General features: G+C 29.0%; 3 protein-coding genes across 14 annotated transcripts in view; 1 reads left to right on the top strand and 2 right to left on the bottom strand.

The window, feature by feature from the left end:
- The window catches only part of LOC142323473 (uncharacterized), a 125,402-nt gene extending 121,473 nt beyond the window's left edge, over positions 1-3,929 (top strand). For all 5 annotated transcript variants that reach the window (XM_075363150.1, XM_075363148.1, XM_075363147.1 and 2 more), the window contains 2 exons: positions 853-1,078; positions 3,627-3,929. In XM_075363150.1, coding sequence (XP_075219265.1) covers positions 853-1,078; positions 3,627-3,779 — 379 coding nt within the window. In that variant the 3' untranslated portion in view covers positions 3,780-3,929. The remainder of the gene's footprint in view (positions 1-852; positions 1,079-3,626) is intronic.
- Positions 1-6,983, bottom strand: part of LOC142323472 (solute carrier family 41 member 1) — a 185,630-nt gene extending 178,647 nt beyond the window's left edge. Inside the window, exon 1 of the mRNA XM_075363145.1 lies at positions 6,891-6,983. Within this exon, the coding sequence (XP_075219260.1) occupies positions 6,891-6,916 (26 nt within the window). The 5' untranslated portion in view covers positions 6,917-6,983. The remainder of the gene's footprint in view (positions 1-6,890) is intronic.
- Positions 6,984-8,582: 1,599 nt separating this feature from the next.
- LOC142323471 (glutamate receptor ionotropic, kainate 2-like) overlaps positions 8,583-16,154 on the bottom strand; it is a 74,557-nt gene continuing 66,985 nt past the window's right edge. For 6 of the 8 annotated variants that reach the window (XM_075363133.1, XM_075363135.1, XM_075363131.1 and 3 more), the window contains 2 exons: positions 10,807-10,953; positions 8,583-8,772 (listed from right to left, as the gene is read on the bottom strand). In XM_075363133.1, coding sequence (XP_075219248.1) covers positions 8,635-8,772; positions 10,807-10,953 — 285 coding nt within the window. In that variant the 3' untranslated portion in view covers positions 8,583-8,634. Of the gene's footprint in view, positions 8,773-10,792; positions 10,954-16,154 lie in introns of all 8 variants that reach the window. The other 2 variants (XM_075363132.1, XM_075363134.1) reach the window with 2 other exon arrangements.

The raw sequence follows: 16,154 nt of genomic DNA, 5'->3' as shown, positions 1-16,154 counted from the left end.
TAGTTAAAGTTCTAATGTGTAATGATCGCTCATGTAAATTACATTGCAAAAATAAAAGCTAAAATATTTCTTCTCTGTGATTAATGTACAGGCTCAATGATGATAAATCGATGAGAGCTTTTCATCGTTGATTGATAATCTCTCATATAAACTCAATACTGTTTAGAATCATCATCTAACAAAGTGTAAAAAAGAGATTTTAGGCTACAGAAAAAAATATTAGATAAGCGTATTAGATTAGATATTAGTATTAGATAAGAGGGAAAGGCGATACAAAAACTATCTGCAATGAAGTTCCTTCATTATTCATTTATGAAATGATAATCGATTGTTGCCAAATAAATTTTAAAAGAAATTTAGACACTTGTAATTATAAATTTCAGGCAGATTGGTGGAAGTCATAGAAGATATTATTTGAACGTAAGGAATATAAATTGTCTTACGACATTTACTCGTACTATACTCAGTACTGAGTAACAGGGGGATGAAATTAAAAAAAGATAAACATAATAATAATGAAAGTTTCATGGTAATTTCATAAATAAGCTTGTTTGGCCTATAGTAAGTTTCTAACTTTGTTAAATAGTACAATAGTTAAATAGTACCAGAACATTCTCACTGAAAATGGTAGCTGTCATTTGGTATTAATCGAATAAATGATGGAAACACTTCAGTAGATTATCCTTTAAAATATACAATGATCTCAAATATTTTTCAGTGAATGAAAGAAGCTTGTCATAATTTGTTTTGCATATACATTACAGTTAATTATTGTTATAAAAGTTACTATTATTGTGCAATTATTATAATTGACATCAGATCACTAGCTATTTTTGTATTTGTTATGTTCAGTCTTGGAGATGCAGTACTGCTTATGAAAACAACAATGAAACATCTTGGAGTATTGTATGCAGGAACATCATACGTAAGACTTCGTCTACAAGGTCGACCAGTTGATCTTCCAGTAGAGAGAAAATGTACTGACGCTGCAGGATTAGTTTCTATTACTGAAAAAGCTTTGCATCAAACTTATATACTTCAAGAAGAATTAAAATTTCTCCACCAACATGTTAAGAAGGTAAACAGATACATTCAGAACAAACTAGTTTAGACTCTTCCACCGATAATTGTGAATGACTAATTATGATTTACTGTAATTTCATTTATTTTAATTTTCATTTGTCAGTCCATAATTTCAGTCAAGTATACTGTTTTAGTTATTTTTGAACTAGCATAGATCTCTTGCGACATTATTTAACTTAGCAGTTCAATTTATTTTATTGCAATTTTTTTTAGTCACTCGTTGCAGTTGTGTAAAAAAATTACATTATAATCTTTTGTTAGGTAAATATTATCTAATTCATTTTACTTCTCTTCATATCAGAATAAAAACTACATCATTTTCACTTACAAACATCTTATTTAGGAGGTCCAAGTAAGATTATTATACAAATTGGACAAAGCTACATTTAACATAAATTGCATTGAATGGCTGGCAATAAATAATTATTGTTTTATTCCCATTAAATAATTAGTGACTAATGGCCTCTTAACAGAATCAAGTTATAGGTATCAGAATAGATGCTATTTAGTTTCTCTGCAAACATTTTCAGATTAATTATTACATTTCTTTATACGTTTTAAATAGCGTAGAACATTGCAGTCATTAGTTGAAAAGAAATTTCAGTGGTGTATCGGTAATTGTCCATAAGAAAACTTTTTGAAGTAATCCCTTTACATGAAACACAATTTTGCCAACATTTTTCCCATTCTTCAAAACATTTCTGGATTGTAGTTTCCAATGTTTCTTCAGTTTGCATATCAATTTCTTTTTATGTTTTCAGCAGTTAACTTTCTTTTCATGTTTTTCATACTCTGCAAGAGAAACATCTTGCAGGGTTGTGTCTGGTGAATATGGTGGTATCTATATTGTTAGGGTGTATATATTTTTGCTAAAAATTCCCGAACTATCAGTGAAATATGATCTGGAGCACCATTGTCCTATAAATCAGGCTGGTTTTTTTACAACTAACTTCATACAGATATGATATAAATCACCTAATTAGTATTTTTTATTCAGATTCATAGAACAAAATGCAAAATATTTAAAGATAACAAGAACTTTAACATGTGATCAAACACCATGTTTCTTTTCAGTCTTCGCTGTCTTTAGTTTCCATTAAAGTAATCAAGCCTCAGTTTCAATACTGCAACTGTACATCCACGATTCCATGAATTGTGGACTCATGGAAATTTTGTTGTCATTTATCTTTTTTGCAAAACATTAGCAAAAATTGTTTCTCTGAATTTCTCAACCCTACAGTTCCTTCCCTAATAATGACCGACTCATTGATTAGTTAAGACTTTTCCTTAACTTTTTCAACAATATTTATAAAGTGCTCATTTCTGCAAACTAAACTCATCAAAGGCCTTCTGGAATACATTCACATATCACAGTACTTATTCACATTTATTACACAAACTCTGATCTTTCATTATGAAATACCACAATTAAATAACACAATTAAATATAACTTACTCACTTTACTGTTAAATTTAAGGAATGCATTCAATGCGATTGACTTTACAGAAAGATCTCATACAGATTTATAAATTTACAAAATTATATTTTCATCCAGACATTTTAATACTGTATATTAGAAAATTGCACAACATTTTTTATTAAGCTTATAAATTTTTATATATTATAAATAATGTATTCATGTATTTATATCAGGTAGATTTCATAAGAAAACTACCTATTTTAATGGGTACCATGATTCGACTTTCGTAAAATTTTGATATATCTTCACATTTCATGTGCCCCAGACCCCAAAACCATCATCAGCTCAACCCCTTTATATATACATTTATATATATATATGTCTGTATATATATTTCACTTTCTTGTGGAAAAAATAATAACTGACGTAATTTTGCACCAATCACTTTCAAATTGTTCCTTAAACATAAATCATCCCAAAATCTCAGTTGAGTTCATTAATCACCAAAATCGAACCATGGGGATGAAAATGGGGGCTCTTTTTCGAAAAAACAAAATATCACTATAACTTTCTTATTAATTAAAATATCAAATTCGTTTAAAGTTCCAACTATTCTTTGGATAAGGGCCTAAAACTTATCTAAGTACAGTTTTTTGATATCACCAATCATTGGCCCAGGGGGTGGAAAAATGGGGTTTTGAAGACAAAAAAACATAACCCCATTAATAGGCACAGTATCGAATTGGTTTAAAGTGGTTGTTAGTTCTTTAAACATTTCCTAAAATTTTTCTTTAAAACAATTTTTGATATGACCAACCCTTATGGCAAGGGATGACCAAAATGTTGCTGAAATTCTAAGAGGATGGGGCTTATCATTTGCTAAACATGTGAAACATTTTTTCATGTACAACCATTGTTGTATTTAGTAGATTTGAAGTTTTTTTTAATTTTAAGATGGAAATCCTTTTTATCCCCTACTTAGCACCAGTGAAATCTACCTCTGCCTTCCAGCGTGCCGAAAGGAATTTTTTTATTTATTATATTTTAGTTACATAAAATAATCTGCATAGCTTACTCTTAGGATTTACAGAATTGTCTTTTAAGTTTTTCATTATTTTCCAGTTGGAAGAGTGCGATAAGATAGTGCCTGCTGATGTCGTTGTTCAGAGAAGGGACAAGAGTTACAAGAAGCTAACATCCTTCATTCTCATATCTGCACTGGCCGTTTTAATTTATAACAATAGAGCAAACCTTCCAAAAATTCTTACTTTTTAGTGATTATGATACCTCCTTCATAGGTCTAATAATTTATTTTAAATATAATTTGTAAATTGTACAGGATAGATGTAAATAATATTTGTTATGTATATTATATATATATATATATATATATATTAGTATTAAAAAAAATTGTTTATCAGTCAATTTTTTATCTTATCTCTATACTTCCCAATTTTGTCATTAAAATAATGATTCAATCAAGTGATTGAAAGAAATGCTATTTGTATTTCTACATTAAAATAAATAGTAGTTTTATAAAATCATCGGCCAAGTGTAATCAAGAAAGATCAGAAATTTTAAAAATATTCTTATTATAGTATATGTAAAATCTAAAGGTGGGTCCACTGTAACAGCTGCCTCTACTTGCCTCCTCTACACCACTCCTACAACCCAGCATGCAGAATACATGCTACTGGTCGCCACAAAAGTAATGCATACATACTATTTAAAAATAATTTTTGTAAATAACTACGCCACATCAAATAAAATCTAACATTATAGCCTATAATAAAAAACAACCCATTTCATATACTTTTGTATTATGTCATTGTTACCATTTATTTATAGCAAAACCTTACTTTAACATACTTGAAAAAAAGCATATACTGTCAAGAAATAAATAAATTACTTCACATACATCTTGAAGAAAATATTAGGCATAAACAATTATATTTGTAATGACAAATTACCAGTACACATTTCATTACTAGTGACATCATAATTAGATACAGAGCAAGTCATTGCACATTTATTGATATGACTTTTGGAATATACTACTTTGGATGCTGGTGTGAGGAGAAGTCGCTGAGTGATGTTAAGAGCAGTGGAGGGGATACTATAGCGTATTAAAGACCCGCCTTCAGATATTACATACATTACAGTTCATGTAATTGTTGCCATCTACATCCTGTTCCTTTTTATTAATAGTGACATATTTATGGTAAAATTTTCATAACTTTTGAAAATGTAAAAACTTGATCTTGATTGTTTAGTCATAACATCATATTGAAATTTTGCTAATTAAAAACACAAGGAAACTCTTTTAAAAATCAATAAGTTATGGTATTTTAGCTAGATGTATCTAAATATTCTGAAATCATCTTAATTTTTAATATTAAATGTTTAAACATTTTTAACATACATTTTGATGCTGAAATTGAAATAACTGTGTAGTGCTAATTTTTAAAAAAATTATTTCTAACTAAAAATACTATTTACTGTAAAGGTTACATTATAAATATAAGGAAAAGAACAGTGTATGCTTTCATGATGATGACTGTTTTCCAAACACTTTCTTCCAAGCTTCAATTGAAGTAAAAATCTTTCTTTTTATATTCTCTTTAAAAAAACTTTTATTATAAACAACATATCATTTTCATAACTCATTTGCTATCCCATCATCTCTTTTATCAGTTTCAACTTCTTTGTAATCTTCAAGCATCAGTGGTAACATTACATCATTTGCAGTAACAACATTCATACAAACTGAGAGTTGATTTAAGTAAGTTCAGATTAACATTATTTGATCTAGAAAAGTATTAATGAATGAACAGAATGTTAAAGTAAGGGATTTTTTTAATGTAATTTTCTCATTTAATATAGAAACACTTTTGAGGGTACCCTCATTTCAAATTATATATATTTATTAAAATAAGTAAAACACATGATACTGTACATTATTATGAATAAAGTTTATTGGAAAATTATTAAGACCTGTTCCATCACGTTAATCAAGACTGTGATTTTAAATATCTCTCTGTGCAGATTTTGGTGCACTTCAACAGATCTTCAAATTGTCTGGTTGTTCATTAATTTACTTTTATTTTTAAGTTTATATAAGATTTTTCTAAACATAATAATTTATTATTTCCATTAAAAAATTCCAGTATATCTAAATTATTTCATAGTTTCTGATTATACTTTATCACAATGATTATAATCATCAGTGAGTTTATTTTAAAATATATTTTCCAGCAAATCAGAAGTTTCTACGATTTTTTAAAAACTCTGAAAGAAGTTGCTATTTTTAAAAGCTCTTTTTTCACTAGTTTGATAATGAAGAGGTTCAACAATGTATAAAATACTTAGAAGTGTACAATATCAGTGAGGTTACTGTTCTGTTTGTTGCTGATTATAATTACTCACAAAGATCAGCCTCAAGATTTTGAATCTTGAAGCTGTCTCATCTCCTCAATAGAAGCATGTACTCTGAGCAGGGATTTAATTTAGAATCATCTGTCATGTTAATTTTTATCTCTTGAAACAAGAATAAACATCTTAATACTTATTATATTAAGTTATAGTTTGTATTTGTACTTCAGTATAAATTTAATATGATATTACCATGTGAATTTTTAATTCACCACAGATATTGCGTGAAGTATAGTAAGACATTCTCAGACATTGAATCCAATTAATATAAGCTGTTCGATGTACTTTACACAATTAGTTTATAAGAAAAACAATGTTTGATAATGAGACCACCAGTAGAATGCAAACAGTTATAGACTATTTAAAGAAAAAACATTACTTCTGAACATTGTTGAAAGCTAGTTTCCACTGCTGTTTTTTTTATTAAAATGTAACTCGCAATCAGATCAGAGTAACATCATCATCAGAATTAAGTGAAAAATCATTTTGTAATTCTTTATAAATTGTTATTAAAAATAATATTAGTATTATAATTAAAAATAATATCAGTATTATATGTGAAAAAGTTTTTTTCGGTTCAAAATTTCCTTTGATTCAGAATTAAATTTATTAAGAGTTTACATCATATTTTTTTAGGCTAATTTCAGTCTGTGCTACAGAAATATCAAAAGATAATAATTTAAATATTCTAATTATTTAATTAAATATGAAACATTTAATTATAATGAATGTTTATGCAAGATAGTAATAAAAACTCATGAAATCCTGTCTGCTGATCTAATTGTGATAATTATTCTGTAATCCCAAATTTTTTAAATGGACTAGAGCTAAAATAACATATTTCAAATAAAAATTTAATGATTTTTTCTTTTCTTCTTTATGTAACACAAATCGCACCAAATTAAAACCTTTTTAGTTGACACCAAAACTAAATAGAAAATATAAATAGTTTACCTTATAAATGTAATCTTCATTTTCATTTTTCTTGATGTTTTATAAAAGTGTTGTGATTGTTTTTTTACTAACTTTGATTTAGTTGTTTATGCATGAGTTGTAAATATTTAGCTGCAATAAATTTCAAAATGAATTGTATGAGATTATATTAACGTTATTGTACACTCACCTCTTAGTTACTGATATCATGTATCAGAGTAGTAATTATTATTATGATGATCTGTAAAATTAAAATTAAGATTGGCATTCAAAATTACAGACTACCTCTGGTCTCCGACTGAAATTATCTAATTTACTTATAAACATATTGTGTTTTATTAATTGCTTTCTTTAATGTACGTAAAATGAAAGCAGCTGACTTTATTTTAATGTTAAAGAAAGATTAATCTTTTCAGACAAGCGTATTTCAATCATGTTTCTGTTAGTCCATTCAAACTGAGTATGTTTCTCATAGATTTATTACAAAAAACTGAAGATAAAATTCTCCTAATCTTACAACACTGGAGTATATCACAAAAAGAAGGGAAAATTTTTAATTTAAAGGCACTTTTACAGAATCTCATGAAATGTAGGAGATTGTACATGGCAGATTGTATATTAACATATACAATGCAAATTATTATCAGATTCTGTTCTCTGTAACAGAATTTTTTTTATTAAAGACTTCACATATGTAGCCATTTGAAATGGTCTATTTTTTTATTATGAAAACCTAGGCCCAAACAGGATCATTCCTGTAGTTGGTTTTCTAAAATGCATCGATAGATATAAAAAATTGAATAAACAAAATAAAAATTCTATTGCAAAAACAACTGCAAAACCTAGAACCTTTAGGTTCAAAAAAATAAAAAATTAAGAACAATAATCATAATAAAGTTGAAAATTGTTTATCATATTTACAGCCTTTATTATTTTATGATCCGAAGAAAAAAACAAGTAGTTGAATGTTAAAATTTTTCAAACGGCTCAATTTTAAAATAAGTGCTTCTAGAAAATAATTTCAGAGCTACTCAGTCAGTTGAGTTACTTGTGGAATTGTCAATTGTACCTGTCTTAAGCCATTAAGTAAGAAAGCTGTCGTACTGTGCGATCAGATATGTTACTTCTGTCAAATTTAGCATGCCCATAAGTTTTATATTTTTTTTATAAGCCGGTTGAAATTGTTACTTTAATATTCTATGTATAAAATTTTCATTTTGTGTTTAATTCGTAATATGTATAGGTCTCAAAGCTGATCTAGATAAAGCCATTGGAAATCTTGAAGAGGTTTTTTTTTACAAATGATCATATTTTATTTCAATCTTTAAAACTACTCTTTTTAATTCATTAATTACATAACCCTTTTGTGGTAATATTAATTCTTACCCTAATAATAGAATAAATTCTTATAATATTAATACATTTAAAAATAATAATAATTTAACATATAAGTATTCGTTGTTTGAGAAATGAAACTGAAGAATATTATTAGTTAATTCAGACTATTTTTATACTTAACGAACAAGTAAATGAAATACTTCCAAATCTATTCTTCTTGTTTACCGGTAAATGCAAATTAAAATACAAAGATCACTGTGTCAAATATCCTTGATTTTGACTTTATTTTATTTTTTTAAATTTAGTGAATTATAGTCTTAACACAGAAGGAGGATATTCAATATTTCTTTAATAAACTGTATTTACTGCAAAAACAAAACTTTACTTATTTATTTACTACAGAAAGAAATACCCCTAATTAAGACAATTACTTTTTATTTATTATATCCAACTTCATAAAAGACCCTCTGATGCTTGGTTCTCGGGGTTTCCTTAACGGCTTTGTTGTACCGTGACAAAGGAGAACAAATTTCAGTTCTAGCAAAAATGCTTCGGCTGGAGTTATCTAGAAAAAGAAAGAAATATAATATCAGTCGTTTAGATCGCTCTATATAATTTTTTGTGACCACAAATTTTGTACTATCGTGTGGAAATATAGCACACTCGTCCGGAAGTGCAAAAGTTGTGGTACGTATTAATTTTAAACGGAGTACAGTAAATTATTTAGACGCTATTTACTTTCAATGATTAATTGTTTTTAATCGTATATAATGAAACTTTGTTATATCGATCTACTTTTTGAAGTTCTAGCCTTTTTGAACATATTTTTTTTAATATCACGATCTTTTCTGGAATGTAGCACCCATAAAGTACATTTAGATATGAATCAAGAGTTCCTTACTCTACATTTCGATAGACTTGATATCCCGATGTGCAAGAGTATACTCGACACCTTGGTGACGAGAAAACAATTAATTTCTTTTAATAATCCTAACGCGGTACTCTTATTATTCTTGATAGTAGCGATGCCGTTTTTGGGTGTGACTCATGTTATGCTAGGTCGCCTAAAACTGTTCGGATGCAGCAACAGACAACACAAGACTAACTGACAAAACACAGTTTCAGTATTCGGTCTTGTGCTGTTTTTTTATAGCATAACGCAAAAGCTTTTCTGATTTATCCTAGATGAAACTTAGTAAGTAGTATATATTTTAATCATCTAATAGCATCTAATCTCGATGCAATATCGGTGAAACAAAGCGAATCGATGAAACATATTAAAAAGGGATATTTTTTCCGATTCCTTTTCCCGCACACGAGTCGCGGTTTTTGCGTAGTAAAAGGCAAAAAAGCAAAAATTTTTCTAGGTAGAAAATGCAAAAATTTTTTCTACCTGAAATTCGATTCGCAACATTTTATCATCGACAATCGCACCTACTTCTTCACACACAGTTTTCTATAACTTGTCAGGTCTACAAGCGACATAATAGAACCCATGAGCGGGGTTCTACACTATCAAGAAAAACATCCGCCTTCGGTTCCAGTGAATTATACCCATGTTGGCGCCTACAAGGTTCTTATACCTACATACCGCAAAAAAAAAAATGTACACGGGAAACAATTATATTATAAAGAACTATGAAATAAATATTTGAAGATGTAACACTTGACCCCCTCCCCGGTTATAATTTCATCTTTCTAAAGTATCCAATTTAATTTTATATTTTTTCACAGTTACCGCAAGTTATAACTTTCATTAGACATATAACATCAAATAAAAAGTTATTACGACATCGATCATATTTAATCGACATTAATTTTACTTTGTAAATTGTATAGTCTTAAAATATTTCATAAACGTTACATGTAAGATAAGAATAATAACGATAATTCAATTATAGGCTACGAGGCTACGATATTCTTTGAAGCTGAGCTGAGGCATTAAATAGAGTATTAATACACAATCAACGACTATAACAGTAATAACTAATGAAAAAAGGTTTTAGATGTTAAAGGACTTGCTTTCATTAATGGAGCACTTTCTTCCAAAGATCTTTGGAAGAAGATAATCATCGGCCCTTTTTTCAATGGACTATCTAGTAATACTGAGGAAGGAGCCTACGACTACTTCTGAAAATCCTTTGGAAGAAAAAAAGCGATGTTAAGCATTAAATAATTTTACAGCATTAACACAGTTCATCATACAGTTTGACTAAGACTATAAGTCGGCTCGTAAGTGGTTTCTCTTTGCTATATTAATTCGATAACCGTTTAGCATAGCTTCTTTGTCTGTAATAGTTATTTGATAAAATAATTCCACGCCTAATTTTTTGTTCCCATAATTTTTAATGTAAATGTTTCAAAATCAATATGGCTCTACTTTTAGGTACTAATAACATTTGTTGTTAAGCAGTTAGGATTGTAAAATACTTTGGAATTTATATAGTACAATACTTTTTTCACTGACGTCAACGGATAACTACACATATTTAAAAACTTGTATTAACCGAATGATGCTTTATAAAGGAAAACCCAGCAGTAATAAATGTTCCACATATTTACAGTATAAATATAATTTCACTCACTAATATAAACTCACTCGCTCTTGGACGGCTACTTTTCTAACGTTCCATAAGAATTCCAATAGAGAAACTAAAAATGCAATACTACATCCATAAATTAACAATAAAAACACACCACCGACATTTGCGAGTCCAAGTTCATTAGATGGAGTCGCCTCATTCCGCTAGAAACAAAAATATTATTAAAAAATATAGACACAAATTATCAGTTAAACATTAAATCACATCAGCTTTTTATATTAAATATTATTCGATTCAGAAATGTGTATTAATTTAATCACGCTACAAACTTGCAACAAATTGTACTCATTTGTCACAAGATTATTTAAATCATGTCAAACATACAAATGAGTACGATTCGATAGATAGGTATTACACCTTTTTTTTCTTGTTTAGCCTCTGGGAATCACCGTCAGGTATTACTTCAGAGGATATGTGTGAATGTAAGTGAAGTGTAGTCTTGTTCAGTCTCCGGTCGACCATTTCTGAGATGGGTGGTTAATTGAAACCTAACCACCAAAGAACATCGGTATCCGCGATCTAGTATTCAAATCCGTATAAAAGTCTGTATAAAGTTGAAGTAATGTTTATTAGTTGAAGAAATTGAAAAGCCTTTACTAGGATTTGAACGTTGGAACTCTCGACTTCGAAATCAGCTGATTTGCGAAGATGCGATAGGTGTTTACATCTATACCTCGCTATACGGCCGCTCTTTACATGGCATTTCGCTATAACGGCCTTTTTTAATTATGGTAGTTTTTCAATTTACGGCTCACAATATTTCGTTATACGGCCAATAGCGTCCTTCTGTTAAGTTTCAGCTTCTTTCTTTAGGCGGCACTGCTACATTTTGCTTTTGTCATCACTTTCCTGCGTTGTTGCTTTAGTGTATGTAATTTGATGGTTTATTCTTGTTTGTTTTCAGGTTGGATTTTGTTTCTGTTTGTATTAATTGGTGAATTGTAAAATACAGTATTTGGTACTTTTGTATTAAAAAGACTGTAGTTTCGTTACGTATTTATAATTAATTCATTAGTTCTTTTAAATATAGTCGTTCCTTTTTTAGAAAAAAATGCCACCGAAACGTTCATTGAATTTGGATATTGATACTGATAAGAATAAAAAGAGAAGCCGAAAATCTGTCACGCTAGGGACCAAACTACAAGTTTTACGTCATATTGAAGCTGGTGAGAAAATTGTTCAAATTTGTAATGCAATGGGTTCGGCGAAGTCTACAGTTCAAACTATTCGCAATAGAAAAGAGAAAATTAAAACACATTCGCTATCTGCTGCACCTTTAAGTGTCTCAAAATTAACTCGCCAACGAAGCAGCATTATGGAAAAAATGGAAACATTTTAGATACGTGGATTGAAGACAATAATCAAGGAAGGATGCCAATGAGCCAAATGACTATCCAAGAAAATGCCTAAAAGTATTTTCGAAAATTTAAAGAGGGAGGATACTGATCAATCTGTGAAAGATGTAACATTCCAAGGAAGCCGAGGTTGGTTTGAAAAATTCACAATTTCCACAGCTTAAAAATGAAAGGTGAAACAGCTAGTGCTGATGATGACGCAGCTAAAAAAATACCCCAACATTTTGAAAAGAATTATTGATAGAGGTGGATACTGACCTGAACAAGTTTTCAGTGTAGACGAGACAGGTCTCTATTGGAAGCGAATGCCTGAAAGAACTTATATTTCAAAATATGAAAAGTCTGCATCTGGAAATAAGGTGTCAAAAGAACAATTAACTTTGCTTCATGGTAGTAATGCTGCAGGGGATTTTAAGCTAAAACCACTTTTAATATATCTTTCTGAAAATCCAAGGTGTTTTAAAGGGCTGAACAAGAAAAAATTGCCCATCATTTGGAGATCCAACAAGAAAGGTGGATGACTAAAATTCTCTTTGAAGATTGGTTTAGAAATTACTTTTGCCCAGAAGTAAAAAAATATTTGAAGGACAATAATTTGAGCAACAAGCCAATGCTCATTTTGAATAATGCTCCAGGGCATCCGGATAATTTATCCAAATTATCTGAAGATGTGGAAATTGAGTATCTTCCCAAAAATACAACAGCTCTGATCCAGCCAATGGATCAGGGTGCAATAGCCACTTTTAAGGCTTATTATTTACGTAGAACTTTTTGTAAACTTATTCATGAAACTGATGGTGAATCTTCGATAAAACAGTTTTGGAAAAAATATGAGTACAGCATAAGAGATACCGTAGACAACATTAGGAAACCATGGAAGGAATTAAAATCAACCACAATGAACCATGTTTGAAAAAAATCTGGCCAGAATGCACAAAAACTAATGAGTCTAAAGTTAATTCTGTTTCTGAAATTCAACAAAACATATTAAACTTAGCAAACAATCTTGGTTTTGAGGATTTGGAAGAAGGTGATTTGATTGATTTTCTAGATGCTGGCAGAGAACCTCTTTCAAATGAGGAACTGATCCAGTTAGAAACAGAACAAGCACTTGATGAGGAGCCAGCCAGCTAATATGCCAGCTTAATATGACAGCTTATATGCCAACAGCTAACAACAAAAAACTTGTCAAATGCGTTTTCTTATTTTGAGCAGGGAATAAACATCATTCTTCAAAATAATCCTGATGAAGAACGCAGCGCTAAAGTATCTCAAGGAGTAAACTCAACTATTATCTGTTACAAAACACTGCAAAAAGAAGCAGAAAGCAAGGTGAAGTAGACAACGTTGGACCAATATTTTAAATTGGGTCAATCCACAACAGCGAAAAGTGATGATGGCAGCATATTATAGCTTAGTGATTCTTCGTGTTAATGTTCATCATCAGATTAAAACAGTTTTAAACATTTTTATGTTTTTTATTATATGTATAAATATGTACATATGATTTCTTTTGTTTTTTTAATTTATATGTTTATTTTTTGAATTTCTGTTTATTATTACATTAAATCTGTTTATTATAACAGATTCAATTAAATTTGTATAGGTTGTATCAAAAAAATTGATTTGTTATACAGCTTTTCGCTTTACGGCCAACTTTTTTGGAACATATCTAGGCTATAAAGCGAGGTATGGGTGTACTTTCAACAAGTAAATATGATGTGAATTGAATAGTTCAACTGCATCCTGAACAGATTACTGTAACGTTTTCTTCTATTAGGCTAAATAGCCAGTATAAAATAGGACTATTTGACTTGAATGAACTGGAATATGTGAAAGTTGACAGAAGCAAGCAGGATGAGCAAATCTGTCACTTCATTTGAGTTGAGATCTACAAAATGAGGGAAAACACATCAAATGGAACGTCACGGAACTTACTGTTTCTAACATTAGTTTCAATAAAATCAATAAAAAAAAATAATAAATGTGAATAATTTAATAGTACACAGTGACCTGCAGACCCAATGAATAATAGAAATGAAGTGAAAGTCTGTTGTAACATGTCAGAAATTGTCATTGTAGGAGACTGCCTTTATCAAATAAATCTGTTTTTTAAACTGGTCAACTTTGATGACGCTATTAATAATAAATAGAGATTAAATTTGAAGCTAAAAAAAAAAAACTAAGTGTTTAAAGAAGCTCAAAATTAGCATATTATACTTTAAATGTGTAAAGAATACACAGCATCAAACTGTACATTTTGTAAACATCAGAAGGATCTATATAAAAAATCAATATACATTTTCAATACATTTATTTTACCTCAGAATAACAAGGTTTAGTGATTGTAAGCAGGGAAAACCATGATATAATTTTTATTAAAAACCACAATTACTAAATGATAGTAAACACTAAAACTACAGTTACTCTAATGGAAACTGCAGCCAAATTTACTTAATTATGTTCATTTACTGGACCGATTTATTCAACTTTACTTTGTCTGTATAAATAAATATTGTATTCATGCCAACACATAACACGTCAAGTAGCACAATGTACTTGATAGAAAACTTTATTAGAGCTTCTTCACACAACATGCAATCGATCATTAAAAATAAATAAAGTCCAGTATAATAAATTTATGAAATAATACTAAAGCAAATATGTGAAAATACAAAATTAATAAATAAAATACTCATATGTATTAACAATTTAGATGGCATTAATAGAAATTATTTTTGATGTTAAATGAGGATGAAGAAAACTTGAATCTTTTTAAAAATGAGTAATTATCTAAGATTTTCAACAATATCTAAAAGCTCATCATCATAATTAACTTCATTTTAAATACACTGATGAGGAAATCTTCTAAATGGGTAAACAATTTATAAAAACTGTCTGTGGAATTGTAATAAGGCACTTTCCCATACACCAAATAATTTCTGTCTGGTTTAATAAAGATAAATAACTTTTTTAAAATTTTTTAATTAGATCATTTATATAAACACACACAGTAGTTAAAATTAATGACTTACAAAACATTTGATAAGAAACAAATGTTATGGGCACCAAACAATGACTCAACAGCCTGTTTTTACCTAAAAACTTGTTCTCTTCTTTCTATATGAATAGTTGATGAATCAGTATTTTTACTTCAGGTCTGTGCAAAAGAGGTTAAAAACTTGCATTCTGAGTATAAAAAATAAATATTCAGTTAGTATTGATGATATTATTATGATTAATTTAAAAGAAATTGTGATGCTAATTGTAAAGCTTTCTTTTAACAAAAGCATTTTGCTCTGTTGATGATTTTTAAAAGAATCCAAATCAGATAAACTGAATTGTTGTTTTTTTTTTTTATATATATTTATATGTTGTATTTATATATTTATATTGTTTTTATAGCCACATCTCTTTTTATTTATTAATTTTGTTTTCATGATGCTCCTCAAACTGAGGTTTCCCCATGATTTCCTAGATCTTTCCAGGCAAATCCTGGAACAATTCCTCTTTTTATCAGTGAAATACCACATACTCCTGACATGAGTTTTATAATCGTTTAGAGTTGAATAAGAATTTGTTTATTTTATCAGCACCTGGCTTCAACTGAATTAAAAAATTTGAAATTATCATTCTCATGGAGAATATGAATCAATGTCCAGCAAACCATTAACTGCTATTCCAAGACTAATTCCAATTTTACTTATAACTAACATGAATTATGATAGACATTTTTAAGTACTGCAGAGAAACAAAAAACTGTTCTGTTGTAAGTACAATAATCAGAAATTCCATCATTGCAATGATATAATCAACAGCTAAAGTTATTTAAGATTTGTATATTATATTGGCAAAAGAAATTGTGTATTTTGACAGTAGGTACAAGTTGTTTTTGGGAGTATTTGATAATAAACATAGATTGATAATAAACAACTAATATTCACTGAATAATAAGCATTAAGAAAGGCTGTTGCTAAACTGAATGTTTT

This window comes from Lycorma delicatula, chromosome 4 (assembly GCF_047948215.1).
Source record: "Lycorma delicatula isolate Av1 chromosome 4, ASM4794821v1, whole genome shotgun sequence".
NCBI lineage: Eukaryota > Metazoa > Arthropoda > Insecta > Hemiptera > Fulgoridae > Lycorma > Lycorma delicatula.
The sequence above is the reverse complement of the archived record's forward strand: the minus strand, read 5'-3'. Positions and strand labels throughout refer to the sequence as shown.